Source organism: Paroedura picta, chromosome 2 (genome assembly GCF_049243985.1).
Source record: "Paroedura picta isolate Pp20150507F chromosome 2, Ppicta_v3.0, whole genome shotgun sequence".
Classification (NCBI taxonomy): Eukaryota; Metazoa; Chordata; class Lepidosauria; order Squamata; family Gekkonidae; genus Paroedura; species Paroedura picta.
In genome coordinates, this window is record NC_135370.1 from 180,936,275 (window position 1) to 180,955,106 (window position 18,832).

The 18,832-nt window shown below is 50.8% G+C and overlaps 1 protein-coding gene across 5 annotated transcripts in view; it reads left to right on the forward strand.

The window, feature by feature from the left end:
- The window catches only part of WDHD1 (WD repeat and HMG-box DNA binding protein 1), a 70,623-nt gene that overhangs the window by 13,515 nt on the left and 38,276 nt on the right, over positions 1-18,832 (forward strand). For all 5 annotated transcript variants that reach the window (XM_077324032.1, XM_077324033.1, XM_077324034.1 and 2 more), the window contains exons 4-11: positions 3,791-3,942; positions 8,398-8,509; positions 10,744-10,794; positions 12,346-12,441; positions 13,598-13,690; positions 15,468-15,574; positions 16,424-16,565; positions 17,159-17,360. In XM_077324032.1, the coding sequence (XP_077180147.1) occupies positions 3,791-3,942; positions 8,398-8,509; positions 10,744-10,794; positions 12,346-12,441; positions 13,598-13,690; positions 15,468-15,574; positions 16,424-16,565; positions 17,159-17,360 (955 nt within the window). The remainder of the gene's footprint in view (positions 1-3,790; positions 3,943-8,397; positions 8,510-10,743; positions 10,795-12,345; positions 12,442-13,597; positions 13,691-15,467; positions 15,575-16,423; positions 16,566-17,158; positions 17,361-18,832) is intronic.

The window sequence follows — 18,832 nt, forward strand, 5'->3', positions numbered from 1 at the left end:
CACCCCTGCCCTCCTCTCCTCAAGCTACACATACCCAACTCTCTCATCCTGTCCTCATAAGGCTGCTTTCCAGTCCCTCAGCCATCCTAGCATTGCTTCTCTAAACACATTCCAACTTGTCAGTACCCTCCTTGAACGACAGAGCCCAGAACTCTGGACACCGTATTCCAGATGAGGTCAAATGAATGTGGAATAGAGTAGTATTCTAACTTCCCTTGCCCTAGATCAGCCTTTTTCAACTTTTTGACCATTGAGAAACCACTGAAACGTTCTTCAGGCTTCAAGAAACCCCAGAAGTTATACAATCGTGCAGAATACAGAAGAAGAAGAAGAGTTGGTTCTTATATGCCGCTTCTCCCTACCCGAAGGAGGCTCAAAGCGGCTTACAGTCGCCTTCCCTTTCCTCTCCCCACAACAGACACCCTGTGAGGTGGGTGAGGCTGAGAGAGCCCAGATATCACTGCTTGGTCAGAACAGTTTTATCAGTGCCGTGGCGAGCCCAAGGTCACCCAGCTGGCTGCATGTGGAGGAGCGCAGAATCGAACCTGGCATGCCAGATTAGAACTCCGCACTCCTAACCACTACACCAAACTGGCTCTCCAATGTTTTGGGAAGCACAGCTGTGGTCTCGCCTGTCTGGGCCCTTTCGCCTTCTCACCCCCTCCAGGCCCATCCTTTTAAAAATATAGAAACAATTTATTAACTCCCTCACATTCGGGAAACCCTTCCAGGGCCGTCAGGAAACCCCATGGTTTTCATGAAACCCTGTGTCAGGAACCAAGCGGTTGAGACCCATCAGATTCACACCACAGACATCACTCCCGGGCTTCAGGCTGAAGCTTTAAAGAAAAGTCTCAATTTGGAGAATCAGGACAAAGATCTGCAAAAGCTCATAGAAGAAGAAGAAGAAGAGTTGGTTCTTATATGCCGCTTTTCCCTACCCGAAGGAGGCTCAAAGCGGCTTCCAATCGCCTTCCCTTCCTCTCCCCAGAACAGACACCCTGTGAGGCAGGTGAGGCTGAGAGAGCCCTGATATTCCTGCTCGGTCAGAACAGTTTTATCAGTGCCGTGGGGAGCCCAAGGTCACCCAGCTGGTTGCATGTGGGGGAGTGCAGAATCGAACCCGGCATGCCAGATTAGAAGTCCGCACTCCTAACCTCTACACCAAACTGGCTCATAGGCAGGATTATTGACAGAGACTCTGAGGAAGGGGGGGTTTCATAGTATATATACCTTGGCTTGGGGAGGGGGGCACAGGGGCAGCAGTTGGCCGAAACATTGATTCACACAATAAAATCAGAGTCCAGTAGCACCTTTAAGACCAACAAAGATTTATTTAAGGCGTGAGCTTTCGAGGGCAAGCACTCTTCCTCAGACCATGAACTTCCGCCTGAGGAAGAGTGCTTGCACTTGAAAGCTCACACCTTGAATAAATCTTTGTTGGTCTTAAGGGCGCCACTGGACTCTGATTTTATTGTGTTCCTTCAGACCATCAGTAGATTCCTTCATTTGAATCTATTGATTCGCACAGCAAAAGCAATACAGTTTCCTCTGATCTACAAGGTGCCAAAACAACCCAACCGGCCATCTGGTATTTAGACTGAGCTCCCAGTGAGAGCTTGTGAGAAAAGATAAGGAGGTGAACACGGGATGAGGGCTTTGAAATGCAGGCAGGGGGTGGGAGGGGCACTCCCGAGGGGGCCCAGGAAGATGCTACAACACAGCGGAAGATCCAGGAGCACAAGGAAATGAACTGAACCTCAAGAGGGGGTGAAAACTACAGGGCAGGAACTAGGGGTTCGTGACACCCTGATTGAGAAGGCCTGCTCGAGGTTCTAGGTTCCTTGATTATTATTAGTTATAGTTGTCGTGTCTGCAGGGATTCAGCTGTGACTGGCTTGGATCTTCTCAGAGATTTGAAGCTAAGCAGCAATGGCCATGGTCAGTATGGGAGATCTCTGTGGTCTCCCATGCTTCGATGGGCGGCCACCAGGAAAGACCAGGCTTCCTGTGAAGAGAAGGGCACTAGGAAACCTCTCTCTGCCTGTCTTGTCTTGAAAGCCCTGTTATTATAATTTATTATTGTAGTGCTTCAGCAGTTTTGAACACTCTGTGCTCTTGCTGAACCGACTATTCTCTCCGCCTTCAAAATACTCACTTGCCAGGTCATCACTCACTGGACGACCTGGAGTAAAAGCTTTTCTAAATTGAAGCTCCCCCAAACCCCCACCCCCACCCCATTTTAGGCTATTAGTGAGCCACTGTGCAGGTAAGTGAAATAATAAAAAATTTCACTAGGTAGTAACTTTTTCCGGCTTGCTTGAAAGGCTACATTGGCGAACACAGAAGGAATATAAGTCGAAAGGAATCTCTCATCTCAGTTATTTATCTACGGCAGGGGTAGTCAACCTGTGGTCCTCCAGATGTCCATGGACTACAATTCCCATGAGCCCCTGCCAGCATTTGCTGGCAGGGGCTCATGGGAATTGTAGTCCATGGACATCTGGAGGACCACAGGTTGACTACCCTTGATCTACGGCATTTATCAATCCACCTTTCTCACTCGGACTCACGGAGGATTACCCAAAGTGAGTTGAGCTGTGTTTTCTTCAGAGCTTAACGCTGGTCGGCAGACTAATGTGTTCTAAGTTAAAAATGTCAGAGTTTTTCGTAAAGGGAATTTGTGAAACTTGGACCAATTCTGCCCTCTTGTGACTAGGGCAAGTTAAGACAAGCCAATTGGAACTGTTTTTTTGAAGAAGCGCACCTCCTAAACCAGTAATACTGTTGATATCAGAGCCACGTTCGCAATTTGGCGGGGGTGGAAAGCGTCATCAAGTCCAGTGGCATCTGACGGCGACCCTCAGAGCCATCTTGGTGTGGTGGTTAAGAGCGGCGGCCTCCAATCTGGCAAGTTGGGTTTGATTCCCTGCTCCTCCTCCACGTGCAGTCAGCTGGGTGACTTGATAGTGCTGCTCTGACTGAGCAGTCCTGCCAGAGCTCTCTCAACCTCCCCTACCACGCAAGGTGTCTGTTGTGGGGAGAAGAAAGGGAAGGTGAAAGGAAGCCGCGTTGGGACTCTGGTTAGAGAAAAGCGGCATATAAGAACCAACTCTTCTTCTTCTTCAGTAATATCAGGGCTCTCTCAGCCTCACCCACCTCAGGGTGTCTGTTGTGGGGAGAGGAAAGGGAAGGCAAATGGAAGCCCCTTCGGGTAGAGAAAAGCAGCATATAAGAACCAACTCTTCTTCTTCTTGAGTAATCTCAGGGCTCTCTCAGCCTCACTTCCCTCACAGGGTGTCTGTTGTGGGGAGAGGAAGGGAAGGTGACTGTAAGCCACTTTGAGACTCCTTCGGATAGAGAAAAGCGGCATATAAGAACAAACTCTTCTTCTTCTTCAGTAATCTCAGGGCTCTCTCAGCCTCCCCTCCCTCACAGGGTGTCTGTTGTGGGGAGAGGAAGGGGAAGGCGAATGGAAGCTGCTTTGAGACTCCTTCGGGTAGAGAAAAGCGGCATATAAGAACAAACTCTTCTTCTTCAGGAATCTCAGGGCTCTCTCAGCCTCACCCACCTCACAGGGTGTCTGTTGTGGGGAGAGGAAGGGAAGGCGATTGGAAGCTGCTTGGGGAAGGCAAATGCTGTCATAAGCTGCGTTGAAAATCCTTGGGTATAAAAAACAACTCCTCCTTTAAGCCCACTTTTAAAACCGTCTAATCAAGTAACTTATCACCACAGTCTGCCATACAGGGTCCCGGAAGTGGATTTGAATAAGTATTATTTCTATTTGCAGAATGGAAGGTTGGTTACGGCGGTATCGAACAACGCCGTCCAGATCCACACGTTCCCAGACGGCGCCCCGGACGGCATCCTGACTCGCTTCACTATGAACGCAAACCACGTGGCTTTCAATGCTGACGGGAGCAAAGTCGCTGCCGGATCCAGGTAGTTTGATCCAGAAGTGTGGACGGGAAGTCTGCTAACTCTTTGTACTATGGCAGGCTTTCTCCAACAAGGTTTTGTGAAACCCTGGGGCGTCTTGACAGTCCTGAAAGCGTTTTCCAAATGGGTGAGAGTTAATTTATTTTATATATATATATAGAGAGAGAGAGCCTCTTGTGGCGCAGAGTGGTAAGGCAGCTGTCTGAAAGCTCTGCCCATGAGGCTGGGAGTTGAATCCCAGCAGCCGGCTCAAGGTTGACTCAGCCTTCCATCCTTCCGAGGTCGGTAAAATGAGGACCCAGCTTGCTTGCTGGGGGGGTAAACGGTCATGACTGGGGAAGGCACTGGCAAACCACCCCGTATTGAGTCTGCCATGAAAACGCTGGAGGGCGTCACCCCAAGGGTCAGACATGACTCGGTGCTTGCACAGGGGATACCTTTACCTTTATATATATATACACGTTTGTGTGTGTGTGTACGTGTGTACACGTATTTTAAATTAGTTAAACAGATTGCGTGATATGACTTTATATGGTCATGCGTAGCGGTCTCCAACCTTTTTATGGTTGAGGACTGCCTCCGGGGGTGGGGAAGAGCCGGCAGCCCGGGCGCCGTGCATGCATGTTAGCGCCCCCTGGTGGTGAAAGCACACATGTGCGGAGCTGTCGCACATGCGCGTTTTCACCACCAGGGGGCGCTAACACACATTCGCGGCAGCTCCACACATTTGTGTCTGCTGGCGGCCCGTTACCGAGGCTTTCGCGGCCTGGTACCAAGGCCTCTGTGACCAGGGGTTGACGACCCCCCGTCATGTCAACTCACCCTCCCCTGTCAAAATGGCCAATGATGGGCCTGGAGGGGTTGGGAAGGGGAGGGGCCTCAGGTGGGTGTGTCCACAGCTCTGCTTCCCAACCATATGATGTATGACAGTGACACTTCTGGGGTTTCTCAATACCTGAAGGGTATTACACGGGTTTGTCAACAGTAAAAAACTTGAGAAAAGGCGGTATTATAAGAAAACTAGTAAAAAAAGCCCATTTTATCCTTCAATAAAATGGGCGCTAGCGAGCGCTGGGCGGGGAAGCCTTTGGAGGGCGAAGGCTTCCCGGGGCCGGGCTCTGCGCAGGCAGGCATTGCCAATGTGGGGCATTGTCGTGGCCTCTCTTGGGGGCGGGGAGAAGGCCGCAGGGCAGGCGGGCAGCCACGCGGGATGTCGAGCGTCCTCCCGGGGCGTGGAAGAGGCTCGGCGCTGCCGCGGCTCGGGAAGGCTGGTACGGGGGTGGGAGAAGGGCGGGCGGTCATCCTGGCAGCTTACCAGAGCTGCAGGCGAGGTGCCCCATGTTGGAGACGCCGCAGCGGGGACGCAGGCCGGCTGGGGCTGGTGGGCGAGGGTCGGAGCGACGGCGAGTGGCAGCAGGCATGCGCGGCAGTCCGCGCATGGGTGTGTCAGTCCGGCGCCATGGTGGAGGTGGCGCAGGGCGCGCTGGGTAGGCGAGGCGCGGCCTAGGCAAGGCGCAGCAAGGCCTAGGCGAGGCGCGTCGCACGGCAAGGGGAGAAAAGGGCCAGGGAAGCGGAGGACGGCATCAAAGTGAGTTGGGTTGCGGGCACGGACCAGGGAAAGGGACGGTGGGGGTGGGGCTGGCGGGCATCGTGGCGGCTGGCGGGCATCGTGTTATCGTGGGGGGGGAGGGTTGCGGGAAGGGGTCGGGTGATCGAGCAGACGGAGGGAAAGGGCAGCGCGCGGGAATTAAGGGCACCTTATTCCGGAGGCGTCGCTGTTCTCCGTCTGCACGGCCGTGAGGGCGACGAACTCCAGGCCGGCCTGCGCCTCCCCGCCGGCGGCGCCACTGGGCATGGTTGACGGAGAGAGCCGCGAGTGGTCCCCGCGGGGCGTCCCGGCCATGGCGGAGCAGAGTCGGCGGCTGGGCGAAGGCGCGCTCACGGCATGGAGCGGGGCCGGCGGCAGAGGCGCTCAGGCCGGCATGTGGGAGGCCCCGCGGCTTTCGAGGCGGGCGGTCCGAGGAGCGAGCCTGGCCCTGGCGGAGCGCCTTCAGACCATGCGGGCGGGCGGAGGGAGGGAGCCTCGGGCCTCTCACGGCGTCAGGGTGCCAGGCAGGGAGCCCCCGGCAGCCGCGCTCGGCGCGACTGCCGGGGGCTCTCCCAGGCGGCGGCCTGACGCGGCGAGAGGCGCTTTGCGCCTCTCGCCGCATCAGGCCGGGAGCAACTGCGAGCCGCGCTGCGCGCGGCTCGCAGTTCCTGGGGCTGGGAATCGGAGGGACCAATTGGCAGGCGCTTCGCGCCTGCCGATTGGTCCCTCCGATTGTCTGTCATGAGGAAGGGTCCAATCTGGACCCTTCCTCATCCCGGACTCATCCCGCCCCAGGACCCCTTACTGTTTTATTTACAGTTTACAGATTTGAGTCCAGTGGCGCCTCTTAAGACCAACCAAATTTTAATCTAGGTGTGAGCTCATGTGCACGCCCACTTCCTCAAACAATGAAATAGGGATCATCACTGTGCAGATATAAGGGCAGAGTTAAATTAGCAGACCGTTAGTAAACAGAATCATTTAGATATCCAACAAATACCACAAATTCCAGAGTCAATCAAAACGGGCACCTAGGTTAAATTACCCGCTTTCTGCCTGTCTTCATCAGTGGTTGTGATGAGCATCAGCCAAGGTGATATGCTATAGTATCTACGTATTATACATTGAAGAGCAACCACTGATGAAGACAGACAGAAAGAGGGTAATTTAACCCGGGAGCCCATTTTGGTTGACTCTGGAATTTGTGCTATCATTAAATATACAAAGAGGACATCCCTGCACAACATTGCCTAATTGATTCCTGTTTGTGCTTTTCTGCTTTCGTGTCGAGGAATCTACGGTTCTTATATTCGATATCTGACAAATACGCAACATCATTTCTAGCTAGAATAACAGTTATCAGTCCTCTGGGTACGGTTGCCATTCACAAAAACATGTGGGGAATAAAAACGTTCAGGTCAGCGATTACTGGCAGACGCTTTTCACGTTGGCAGACGCTGTTCATGTTGTGAAGAGGAGTAATTAAAAGAGACTTGTTGTTAGCCCCATCTGTCCCCACCGAAGCACGGAAGCATCCCCATGAGTGACAAGCCATGCTGAGCTGAAGCTCCTGCCCAAAGAACAGAGAATTAGAGCAAGTTACATACTTCATTACACAACACTGCAGTCCCATCGTCCCCAGTGAAATAAAACACAGAGGGACTTGTAAGGAATGCAGATGCACGAGTTGAATGAAGTTAGCCTGTGTAGTGAGATAAGAATTATGAACAATAGGCTGCCTAAGGAGGTGGGGAGCTCCCCCTCACTGGCTGTCTTCAAGCAAAGGTTGGATACACACTATTCTTGGATGCTTTAGGATGCTTAGGGCTGATCCTGCGTTGAGCAGGGGGTTGGACTAGATGGCCTGTGTGGCCCCTTCCAACTCTATGATTCTATGATTCTAACACTGAATGCAGGCATCCTCTTTGGATGGAAGTCCTGATAAGGCCTGGGGAACTTTCCAGAGCTTCTTCCGATGCTATATAAATACCGTCTGGGTAGATAGAGTGGTCAGGGTTGTTGTTCCGCAATCCGATCAGAGTGGCATCGCGGTTGCAACAGGAGACTAGGAACTGGGAGGCCCACTTTTGAATCCCGGCTCTAGAACCATAGAAGAATCATGGAATCATAGAGGTGGAAGTGACCTCCTGCCCAGTGCAGGACACTCACAACCCTATCGCTTACCTGCCAACCCTTCATAGAATCAGCCTCTCCGTCAGATAGCTCTCCAGCCTCTGTTTAAAAATCTCCAAAGATGGAGAACCCACCACCTCCCGAGGAAGCCTGTTCCATTGAGGAACCGCTCTCACTGTCAGGAACTTCTTCCGGAGGTTTAGACAGAATTTAGAATCATAGAATCCTAGAGTTGCGAGGGACCTCCAGGGTCATCTAGTCCAACCCCCTGCAGTATGCAGGACACTCATAACGCTATCACTCATCTGGGGACAGGGGAGATGTGCTGCCGAGCCAGTCGCGCCACCTCAAAGAAGACGGTCCTGTAATGTTCCCTCCAAGCTTGAGCGCAGGAAGATAGAGCATCACAAGAGGCTCTCAGTTAATTGCTCTCTGTGTTCCACTGTTAACAAGGGTACATCTACTCATCAATCTCCAATATTGACGTATTTATTTCCATGTTTCCCTATGGAATTAAACCCAAACCAGTGGCGACCACATAAAGTAATCTTGTTATTCTAGTTTGGTCTTTGCATCTGTTAAACTTTATTATGTTGTACTCCTCAGACAGGCTTTCTCAATCAGAGTTTCATGAAACCCGGCCGGGGTGTGTGTGGGTTTCACAGTGGCCCCAGAAGGGCTTCACCGATTGGCTGGGATTAATTAATCATCACTGATTTTGCCACGTTTCTTTCTAGTGACTTTTTGGTGAAGATTGTGGAGGTGGCTGACAGCAGCCAGCAAAAGACATTGCGAGGGCATGACGCGCCTGTTCTGAGCATCTCATTTGACCCCCAGGATGCTTTCCTGGTAAGATGTTTTCCTATATTGATTTCTCTTCTGCTTCTTCATTGCTAGCGGCCGTCACTCAGTGGTAGAGCCTCTGCTTTGCACGCAAAGGGTCCCGGGTTCAATCCCCGGCATCTCCAGTTAAAAACGGCCAGGTAGCAGATGATGTGGAAGAACTCTCGTCTGAGACCCTGTAGAGCCGCTGCCGGTCGGAGTAGAACATACAGGCCATGACAGATCCGGTGGTGGTGGGGGGTCAGTATAAGATGGATCCCCAATAATCTGTGCATTCAAAAGCCACGAGTTTAAACATTGCCGCATGCAGCACCAAATGGCATTGCTTTGGCCTCTGAGGATGCCCAGAGGGTACAGGTTCCTTTGTATGCAAGGTGATGGTCCTTGAGGTATGTTGCTTCCAGGTAGTAGAAGGATCTAAGAACATCAGAAGAGCCCTGCTGTTTCAGACCAGGGGTCAATCCAGTCCAGCCTCTGTCTCACACAGGGGCCAGCCAGTTCCTCTGGAGGACCAGCGACAGGGCAGAGAGGCCGAGGCCTTCCTAAGAACATCAGAAGAGCCCTCCTGGGTCAGACCAGGGTCCATCCAGTCCAGCCTCCTGCCTCACACAGGGGCCAGCCAGTTCCTCTGGAGGGCCAGCATCAGGGCAGAGAGGCCGAGGCCTTCCTAAGGACATCAGGAGAGCCCTGCTGGGTCAGACCAGGGGTCCATCCAGTCCAGCCTCCTGTCTCACACAGGGGCCAGCCAGTTCCTCTGGAGGGCCAGCAACAGGGCAGAGAGGCCAAGGCCTTCCTAAGGACATCAGGAGAGCCCTGCTGGGTCAGACCAGGGGTCCATCCAGTCCAGCCTCCTGTCTCACACAGGGGCCAGCCAGTTCCTCTGGAAGGCCAGCAGCAGGGCAGAGAGGCCGAGGCCTTCCTAAGGACATCAGGAGAGCCCAGCTTGGTCAGACCAGGGGTCCATCCAGTCCAGCCTCCTGTCTCACACAGGGGCCAGCCAGTTCCTCTGGAGGGCCAGCAACAGGGCAGGGAGTCTGAGGCCTTCACTTGATGTTGCTTCCAGGCTCTGGGAGTCAGAGTATTAGTGCCTCTGAAAGTGGAGGTTCCCCTCAGTCGCCATGGCTAGTAGCCATTGATAGACCTCAGTGAATCTGTCCAATCCCCCTTAAAGCCATTTATTCCTGTGGCCATCATGACATCCTCTGGCAGCCAATCCCACTCTCTCTGTAAAGTAGTATTTCCTTTTGTCCATCCTGAACCAATTGCCCATCAATGTCCTTGAATTCCCTCAAGTTCCAGAGTTTCGGGAAAGGAAGAAAAAGTTTTTCTGTCCACACAGGTATAATTTTATAAACCTCTATCACTTCTTTCCCCCCACCTGTCATCTCTTTTCTAAACAAATCTAAAAACGTCTGCGCTCTTTGCAAGTTGATTTGTTCTCAGGTAACCTGGCTTCAAGTACTTACGTTTTTTTAAAAACTGTGAGCCTGCATTTAGCAGAGAATTTGTATGCTCTCCTTGTTCATTCAAGTATTGATTTATATCTCGGCCTTTTGGCTGAATTCCAGTGTAGTGTAGTATTTATTTCTCTAGTCTAAAGCTGCTACTCTGAAATACTTACTACAAATTTCACTGATTTTGGCATCTTCACAAAGGCAACCTTCAGTGGGAGGGTGAGGCCATTTCTGCTGTGTTTAGGCTTGGGTTGCCAGCTCTGGATATACCTGGAGATTTTGTGGGTGGAGCCTGAGGAGGCAGAATTTGTGGAGGAGGGACTTCATCGGGGCATAAGGCCATAGAGGCCACCTTCCCAAGCAGCCATTTTCTCCAGGGGAGATGTAAATTTCTTCTCCAGTTCCACTGGCTTGTTAACAGAGGAGGAAAATTCAGGATTTCCCCCCTTTAATCCCCTTGCTGAAAGGATAACTTCTGGAAAGTTACATATATTGCCCCAAAAAGTTAAGGAAGCACATATGTGAGTTCTTTACGAGGATTCAAAGCATAGAAAATGTCGCAGACTCCTGTACATGTTTTAGGATTCATCTCCCGTGGGTTTTTACAAGGAAAATCCTAGTGTGTTTCTTAGATTTTCTCTTGACCAGCGACGCGTGTTCTGCAGCCATCCTCTGCCAACGTTTGGAGCATTTAGCAAATGTCAAAAGATGCCAACCGCTGTGCTGTTTTAAGCAAACAATGCCGTCGTAATTATTGACTCTCTGAAAACCTTCCCCCTTCTGCAGGCATCAGCAAGCTGTGATGGAACCGTCCGAGTGTGGAAAATTGCCGAGCAGGTAAAATGCCTTCTTCTTGGAATCAAACCTACGGATTCCGCATGGAGAGATGCTTCCGTAGCTCTTTAAATTTCCCCGTAACTCAGCAGTGAAATCATATCAATTTGCCAGACGTCTTTTGCACTCTGACAAAGATTGCCGCCTGCTCTTTGATAGCGGAACAGGAACTTGGCTACCGGCGGGAGCAATTTTCTTTATGACAGAACGATGACAGGCATCCTGCAATGCACATCTTGAATGGGGCAGATTTGTAGGTGCGCTCCACAGCCAGATGGCTCAGATTAAACAGTCCCTTTTGAAGGACCACCCTTTGAAAGGAAAACAGCTGTCCCTTGTTTTCAACAGCTTGCCTGTTCATAAGCTGTTGAGAAACAATTACAATGCAGAGAGTCTCTTTTTTCACACCGCCTTATAAAACACCTGATGCTTCCCTTTTGCTGAGCTTGTCTAACGTCTGGCCTTTAACTAGAAAAGGTTGATAACTGCTGCTTTTGCAAGTGTAGGTGCAGGCACAGGTGGCGTAATTGGGAGGGTTGACAAGTCATGTGCCTGCTCCAGTGAAGGATTGGTGTGTTTGCATAGATCTCTGAGTGTTTATGTAGGCACCGTTAAAATTAATTTTATAAGCAATGGTAAACTGTGGGCTGGTTATTTATAGAATCATAGAGTTGGAAGGGGCCATGCAGGCCATCTAGTCCAATCCCCTGCTCAGTGCAGGATCAGGCTAAAGCATCCAGGAGAAGGATCTGTCCAGCCGCTGCTTGAAGACGGCCAGTGAGGGGGAGCTCCCCACCTCCTTAGGCAGCCCCTTCCACTGCTGAACTAGACTCATAGGATTCTAGAGTGGGAAGGGGACATGCAGGCCATCTAGTCCCACCCCCTGCTCAGTGCAGGGTCAGCCTCAGGCATCCAGGAGAAGGACCTGTCCAGCCGCTGCTTGAAGACGGTCAGCAAGGGGGAGCTCCCCATCTCCTTAGGCAGCCCCTTCCACTGCTGAACTAGACTCCTAGAATCCTAGAGTGGGAAGGGGCCATGCAGGCCATCTAGTCCACCCCCTGCTCTCCCCACTACAGGCACCCTTTGGGGTAGGTGGGGCTGAGAGAGTTCTGACAGAACTGTTCTCTAAGAACAGCTCTGTGGCTAGCCCAAGATCACCCAGCTGGCTGCATGTTGGGGAGGATTGGGGAGTCAAGCCGAACACTTCAGATTCGACGCTGCCGCTCTTAACCACTCCACTAAGCTGGCTCTTTCTTTGAATTTGAACTTTATTTAAATGGTCTTAGACCAGAGGTCTTTGTTGGTTTTAAATGCGCTACTGCGCCCAAACGTGCACTCTGTGTGTGAATACAGAAGACGGAAGGGGATCTGTGCATGGGTCTTCCGTGTCCAGATCACTGCCCCCCGATGATCCCTAGGCCCATTGGTACCATTATCAAGGGGGTCGTGTTGTGCCTGGCTCCTGTAGAGCCCTTTTTCTTGTAGGACCCTTTTTTCTCCTTCGCAGGGGACTGTCCTCCTAGATCACCGCTGTTGACACGTTTTTGCTTCCAGGTCTGCGAGAAAAGCTGGCCGCTGCTGCAGAAGTGTAACGACGTGGTTGATGCAAAATCAATATGTAGACTCGCCTGGCAGCCGAAAAAGGGAAAGGTGTGTATCAAGTGTGCTGTTTTCCATCTTCCTGCCAACCCCACTTTCCACTGCAGATTTCTTCAGGGCAGCATACCTTGTCCTTTCCCTCCGGCAAAATAGATTCGGCTGAGACAGAGTGACCAGGCCGAGATCATCCAGTGAGTTTCACTTTGCGTCTCCTGATTCGCTCCTCAGAGTTTTTATCCCGGACAGGGCCCGCCCTAACTCCTCCCCAACAGCCCTTACCCTTTTATTTAATCCGCTCTGCAGGAGCGGTTTAAAGACATAAGCTGCCCCGAGCCGACTATGTCCAGAAGGGCGGGGTATAAATTAAAATATAAAATAAATTAATAAATGTCTGCTCCAGGACCTGTTGGGGCTTCTTTCCCAAATCAAATGATGTGTCGCTGGCCAACGGTTCTGGAGGGCCTGCAAAACAAACTTGTTCCACCAGGCCTACGGCTGAGGCCAGGATATTACCCCCAAGGAACCCCCTGGCCTCCCTGCCCATGAACCCCACTTGCAAGGCATTAATCCACCAATTAAATCAGCCCCTTCTTTATAAATGATTTTTAGGAGGTGGCTTTTAAGTTGCGATCCCCAACCTGTGGGCCGCAGACCACATGTGGTCTTTCGACTAATTGGAGGTGGGCCCCGAAGGATGCCTTCTCCCCCCCCCCCGGCCCGTTACTTCATCCCCCCCAGCCCTTTACAACACACTTCATTGTTGTGGCGTGTCTGTCTCTTATTTTGAAGGGAGGTTTAAACATTACCATAGCGATCAGAGAGCGTTAGGGCAGTGGTTGAAATTAGGGGAGTAAACTACCCCCCCCCCCAACCGGGCCCCAGTAAAAGGCGTTGAGTGGTCCCCGGTGATAAAAAGGTTGGGGACCACTGCTTTTAAGGATTTAATACCAGTTTTAAATGTATATATTACATATTTTAACTATGGGCTGCAAAAATAAATTGTATTGTTTTTGTTGTTGTTAATGCTTGCTTGTCATCAAAACCAATACTTTGTTTGAAAAAAGATGTCTTATTTTTACGATGGTTTTATTGTTACGAATTTTATTGTATATTTTAAAATGTAAGCCGCCCCGAGCCGGTAACCCTGAGAGTGACAGCATAGAAGTCCAAATCAATCAATCAATAATATGATTTCTCCTCTGAACAGTTTCTGGCCATCCCAGTGGAGAAAGCCGTTAAGCTGTACAGGAGGGAAACGTGGGACCATCAGTTCGATCTGTCGGACAACTTCATCTTGCAGGTAGGCATCCTCCAGACCAGGGGTAGTCAACCTGTGGTCCTCCAGATGTCCATGGACTACAATTCCCATGAGCCCCTGCCAGCATTTGCTGGCAGGGGCTCATGGGAATTGTAGTCCATGAACATCTGGAGGGTCACAGGTTGACTACCCCTGCTCCAGATGGTTGTTGCTATTCAACCTTGTGCGGGCTGTCCTTTGCAGTGTGTCTGTGAGAGAGGGAGAGATGGCAGCACATTGGGGGGGAGAGAGAGCTGTGATTTTTAGGAGTCACTGGCTAGAGATGAAGCATCCTTGGCATACAGGTCCTCTTCATGGATCTGTTGTTGGAGCAGCAGTTTTAGTCAGTGTTGTCTGCTCGGACCCTCAGCGGCTCTCCAGCTGAGGTCCTTCCCATCATCTCTTACCTGGTCTTTTTGAGATGCTGGGGGTTGATTGTGGGACCTTCTGCCTGCCAAGCTCAGGCTCTAGCCCTGATCCTTGGCCCCTTCCTAGTAGATATAACAACAGGAAGCTGCTTCTACTAAGTCAGATCTTTGGTCTATCCAGTTCAGTCTTTCCCATCACCTCCTGCCTGGCCCTTTTTAAACTGGAGATGCCGGGGATTGAACCAGGCACCTTCTGCCTGAGCCATAGCCCCACATGTAAATATTTATTTCAAAGATACCCTCTGGCCAGATGGAGACAAATTTTATTTATATTTATAATTGCATCTATTATTTTATATTCTGGATGCAAAATGAAAGCAAAATATTACCAACTTCCCACACCTGTCCCACACCTGTCCCATCTTTTGGAATTCTCAGAAAATATCAGCACATATGTGAAAAAGAGATGTATGTTTGTTTGTTTGTTTGTTCGTTCGTTCATTCATTTATTAGATTTTTAGCCTGCCACTCCAGAGACATGGCAGGGCACAATATTTTGCCTGCCTGCCTGCCTGCCTGCCTGCCTGCCTGCCTGCCTGCCTACCTACCTACCTGTCTACCTACCTATCTGTCTGTCTGTCTGTCTGTCTACCTACCTACCTACCTACCTACCTACCTATCTCTCTGCCTGCCTGCCTATTTATTTATATTTCTATACCGCCCATATCTTTGCAGCTCTGGGCGGTTTACCCTGAACATTATATAAGTTACATGGAACATGGAACCCCACCCCATAAAAATGTGATTGAAAACTACATAACTAGAACATAACTAAAAAGAAGATAAAACAAGATTGGCAGTATAGTCCCTTTTCCCCATCCCTGCAGCCGTCCTGGCATGCGGCATGATGAAGAAAAGGAAAGGGAGATGGTTCAAAGCAGGGTTCCCCAACGTGGTGCCCACAGACGCCTTTCCCGCTGTTCCCCAAATGTTTTTAGAAAGGAGGTCGGGTGGGCCTTTTGCCCAGCATGGCTTCTGATTGGACACCGGAGACTTGATTGGCTGCGCAAACTTTTTAAAAGTTCCTCCGGCAGGCGCTGCTGCCACAACATGGAGATCTTGGCTGACTGAGGACAACCTGTGTTCATCCAAGAAAATATTTCTAATATGTTCACTTGAAAAGGCATCCTATTTAATAGAGAATGTGCCTGAAATGATGAAGACTTAGTCTTTAGCGTGATCTTACTCCCTGAAATCTCATGGTCGGCCCCGCCTCTTCTGGCCGCCATTTTGTGGTCACGCTCCCAACTCAGAGTCACAATTCCAAAGGGGACCACAGGCTCAGAAAAATTGGTTGCCCTGGTCCAAAGTGTCCCGTAGCAGCTAACACTCTCCCTGTTTCTCCCTCACAGCCTCTCAACGTGGTAGCCTGGTCTCCCTGTGGACAGTTTGTGGCAGCAGGAAGCGTTGGTGGCTGTATAGTCATTTGGAACGTGGACACGCGGGAGTGTCTGGACAGGTGCTGGTGGTTTTTACAGTGTCTTGCGCAAAGATAGTTGGGTTGGGAAATACCTGGAGATTTGACGGGGCAGGGGGTGGAGCCTGGGGATGGAGCAGTAAAGCTGAGAACAGCTCAAATAGCTCCTTCTTCACCCAAAGCTTAATGGATAGGTGGAATTCTCAGCCACTGGCAACGGTTACAAGCATAGAGAGGACTGGGAAAACCTGGGGAATAGATGTCCATCAGTGGTTATTAGCCTCAAGGTGGGACAATGTGTCTGGGGCAGTGATGCACTTAGTGCTTTGGGGGGGGCACAGTGGGAGGGCTTCTGGAGTTCTGGCCTTGCTAGTGGAATCTTCTGAGGCCCCCTGGGTTTTGGCTAATGGGTGACACAGAGTGATGGACTGGATGGGCCATTGGCCTGATCCAACCTGCTTTAAGATGCTTAGGGCTGATCCTGCGTTGAGCAGGAGGTTGGACCAGATGGCCTGTATGGCCCCTTCCAACTCTATGATTCTATGCTTCTGTGATTCTAACCTGACTTATGTGCTTAGATCTGGGCCAGTGGCTCTCTGTCTTCTTTGTGCTTGGGATGCCACAGTAGGAGGACTTATGGAGCTCCGGCCCCAGTGGTGGACCTCCTACTGGCACCTGCTTTTTGGCCACCGTGTGAGGAAGAGCGTTGGCCCAGATGGACCAACATGACTTCCCTTATGTTCTTAATTTTGTCTTGAAACAACAATTTGACGACATTTTCGTTTTGTTGTTGTTGTTGTTGAAGTGCATCTTAAAGTGCATCTTAAGAACTTTACATACATGCACTTTAAGGAAAACGTGCCTTTACTTTCCTTGTCTTTGGCTGCTAAGGGTGAAGCATGAAAAGGGCTACACCATTTGTGGGCTGGCGTGGCACCCAGAAGGCAACCGGATCGCTTACACAGACACAGAAGGCAACCTGGGGCTCCTGGAGGACGTCTGCGGTGCAGGTGGAAAGCAGTCAAACGCCAAGGTAGGGCAATTCAGGAGCTTTGGGGTTTTCCCCCTCTATTCCCCCTCTATATCCCTTTCAAGCTTGGGCAGTATTGCTCATCCAGCTGCACAGCATGGATGTGCCGAGAGAGCCAGTTTGGTGTCGTGGTTCGGAGTGCGGACTTCTAATTTGGCATGCCGGGTTCGATTCTGCGCTCCCCCACATGCAGCCAGCTGGGTGACCTTGGGCTAGCCATGGCACTGATAAAACTGTTCTGGCCGAGCAGGGATATCAGGGCTCTCTCAGCCTCACCCACCCCACAGGGTGTCTGTTGTCGGGAGAGGAAAGGGAAGGCGACTGTAAGCTGCTTTGAGACTCCTTCGGGTAGAGGAAAGTGGCATATAAGAACTAACTCTTCTTCTTCAGTAATCTCAGTGCTCTCTCAGCCTCCCCTCCCTCACAGGGTGTCTGTTGTGGGGAGAGGAAAGGGAAGGCGACTGTAAGCCGCTTTGAGCCTCCTTCGGGTAGGGAAAAGTGGCATATAAGAACCAACTCTTCTTCTTCTTCTTCTTCTTCTTCTTTTTCTTCTTCTTCTTCTTCTTCTTCTTGATGTTCCTTGACCTTGTCCTCAGGTATCTGTTCCTGCTTCCAACGACTACGATGACCTTTTTGACGGGGACGACAGTGAGGACTTTCTGAACAGAGACTTCGTCGAACCCCAGTCGCCCCGAAAGGTGACAGCGGATTACGAAGACGAGGATGACGACCTGACGGTGGCGTCGGGAAGGACCCGGAACCGAGGCGCCATCATTGAGGACGACGAGAACTCCATAGGTTTGGATTTCTCAGAATGAGATTTGTCCCTTGTTGTACGAAATTTATTTCCTGCCTTTCTACGTTTCTTACAAGGGCCAGCAAGGCGGGTAACGGATTAAAGCATGATAAAATCCTACTTTAAAAGCCCGATGATCAGCCCCCCCCTTCCGAAACACACGTCATTTTTATGACGTTGAAATAGCTTTTGCGTGCAAAACATCTGTCAAGCGGCAGCCGACTCATGACAACCCCAGAGAATTTTCAAGGCAAGAGATGAAGAGAGGTCTTTCCGCCATTGGCTGCTTGTGCATAGCAACCCTGGACTTCCTTAGAAACCTAGAATCCTAGAGTCGGGAGGTACCTCCAGGGTCATCTAGTCCAACCCCCTGCACTATGCAGGACACTCCCAACCCTCTCGCTCATCCACGGTCACCTGCCACCTCCTTGAACCATCACAGAATCAGCCTCTCCGTCAGATGGCTATCCAACCTCTGTTTAAAAATCTCCAAAGATGGAGAACCCACCACCTCCCGAGGAAGCCTGTTCCACTGAGGAACTGCTCTAACTGTCAGGAACTTCTTCCGGAGGTTTAGACGGATTTTCTTTTGCGTTAATTTCATCCCATTGGTTCTGGTCTGTCCCTCTGGGGCAAGAGAGATGGTTCACCATTGCCTAGCTCTGCATAGCGACCCCAGTATTCCTTGGCAGTCCCCCATCCAAATACTAATTAGAGTCGACCCTGCTTATCTTCCGAGATCTGATGAGATCAGGCTAGTCTGGACCATCCAGGTCTGGGTGCTAAAACAGCACACAAGGACAGCAAAACAGCAATTAAAACATTGGTCCGGAGGCAGAAATCATTGGGGGAAATGCCGAACCGGAGGAGAGGGAGAGTCATCATCAGCTGGCAGAAGGTTATAGAATCACAGAATCATAGAGTTGGAAGGGGCCATACAGGCCATAGAATCACAGAATCATAGAGTTGGAAGGGGCCATACAGGCCATCTAGGCCAACTCCCTGCTCTACGCAGGATCAGCCCTAAGCATCCTAAAGGTCGTAGCAGAAGGGGCAGGCTTCCTCAGCCTTGGGGTTTCGTGATGGTTCTGGAAGGGTTTCTTGAATGGTTGGAAGTTCATTAATTTTTAATGCATTTTTTAAATTTGCTAAATATTTATTGGGTGATATGACCATATATGGTCATGTTGATTCAAGCCCCTGCCTCCCAAAATGGCCAGTGATGGGCCTGGAGCGGGTGGGAAGGAGAGGGGCACTGGATAGTCATGTCCACAGCTGTGCCTCCCAACCATAGTCTGCATAACTCGTGGGGTTTCTCAAAGCCTGAAGAATATTTCAGTGGTTTCTCAATGGTAAAAAAGTTGAACAAGGCTGCTGTGGGGAGAGAATCCCAGCCTTTCCGTGTCTCCACTGAAAAGACCCTGCCCTGGGAGGCCACCTGCCTAACCTCAGCTTGAGATGGGGGAGAGAAGAA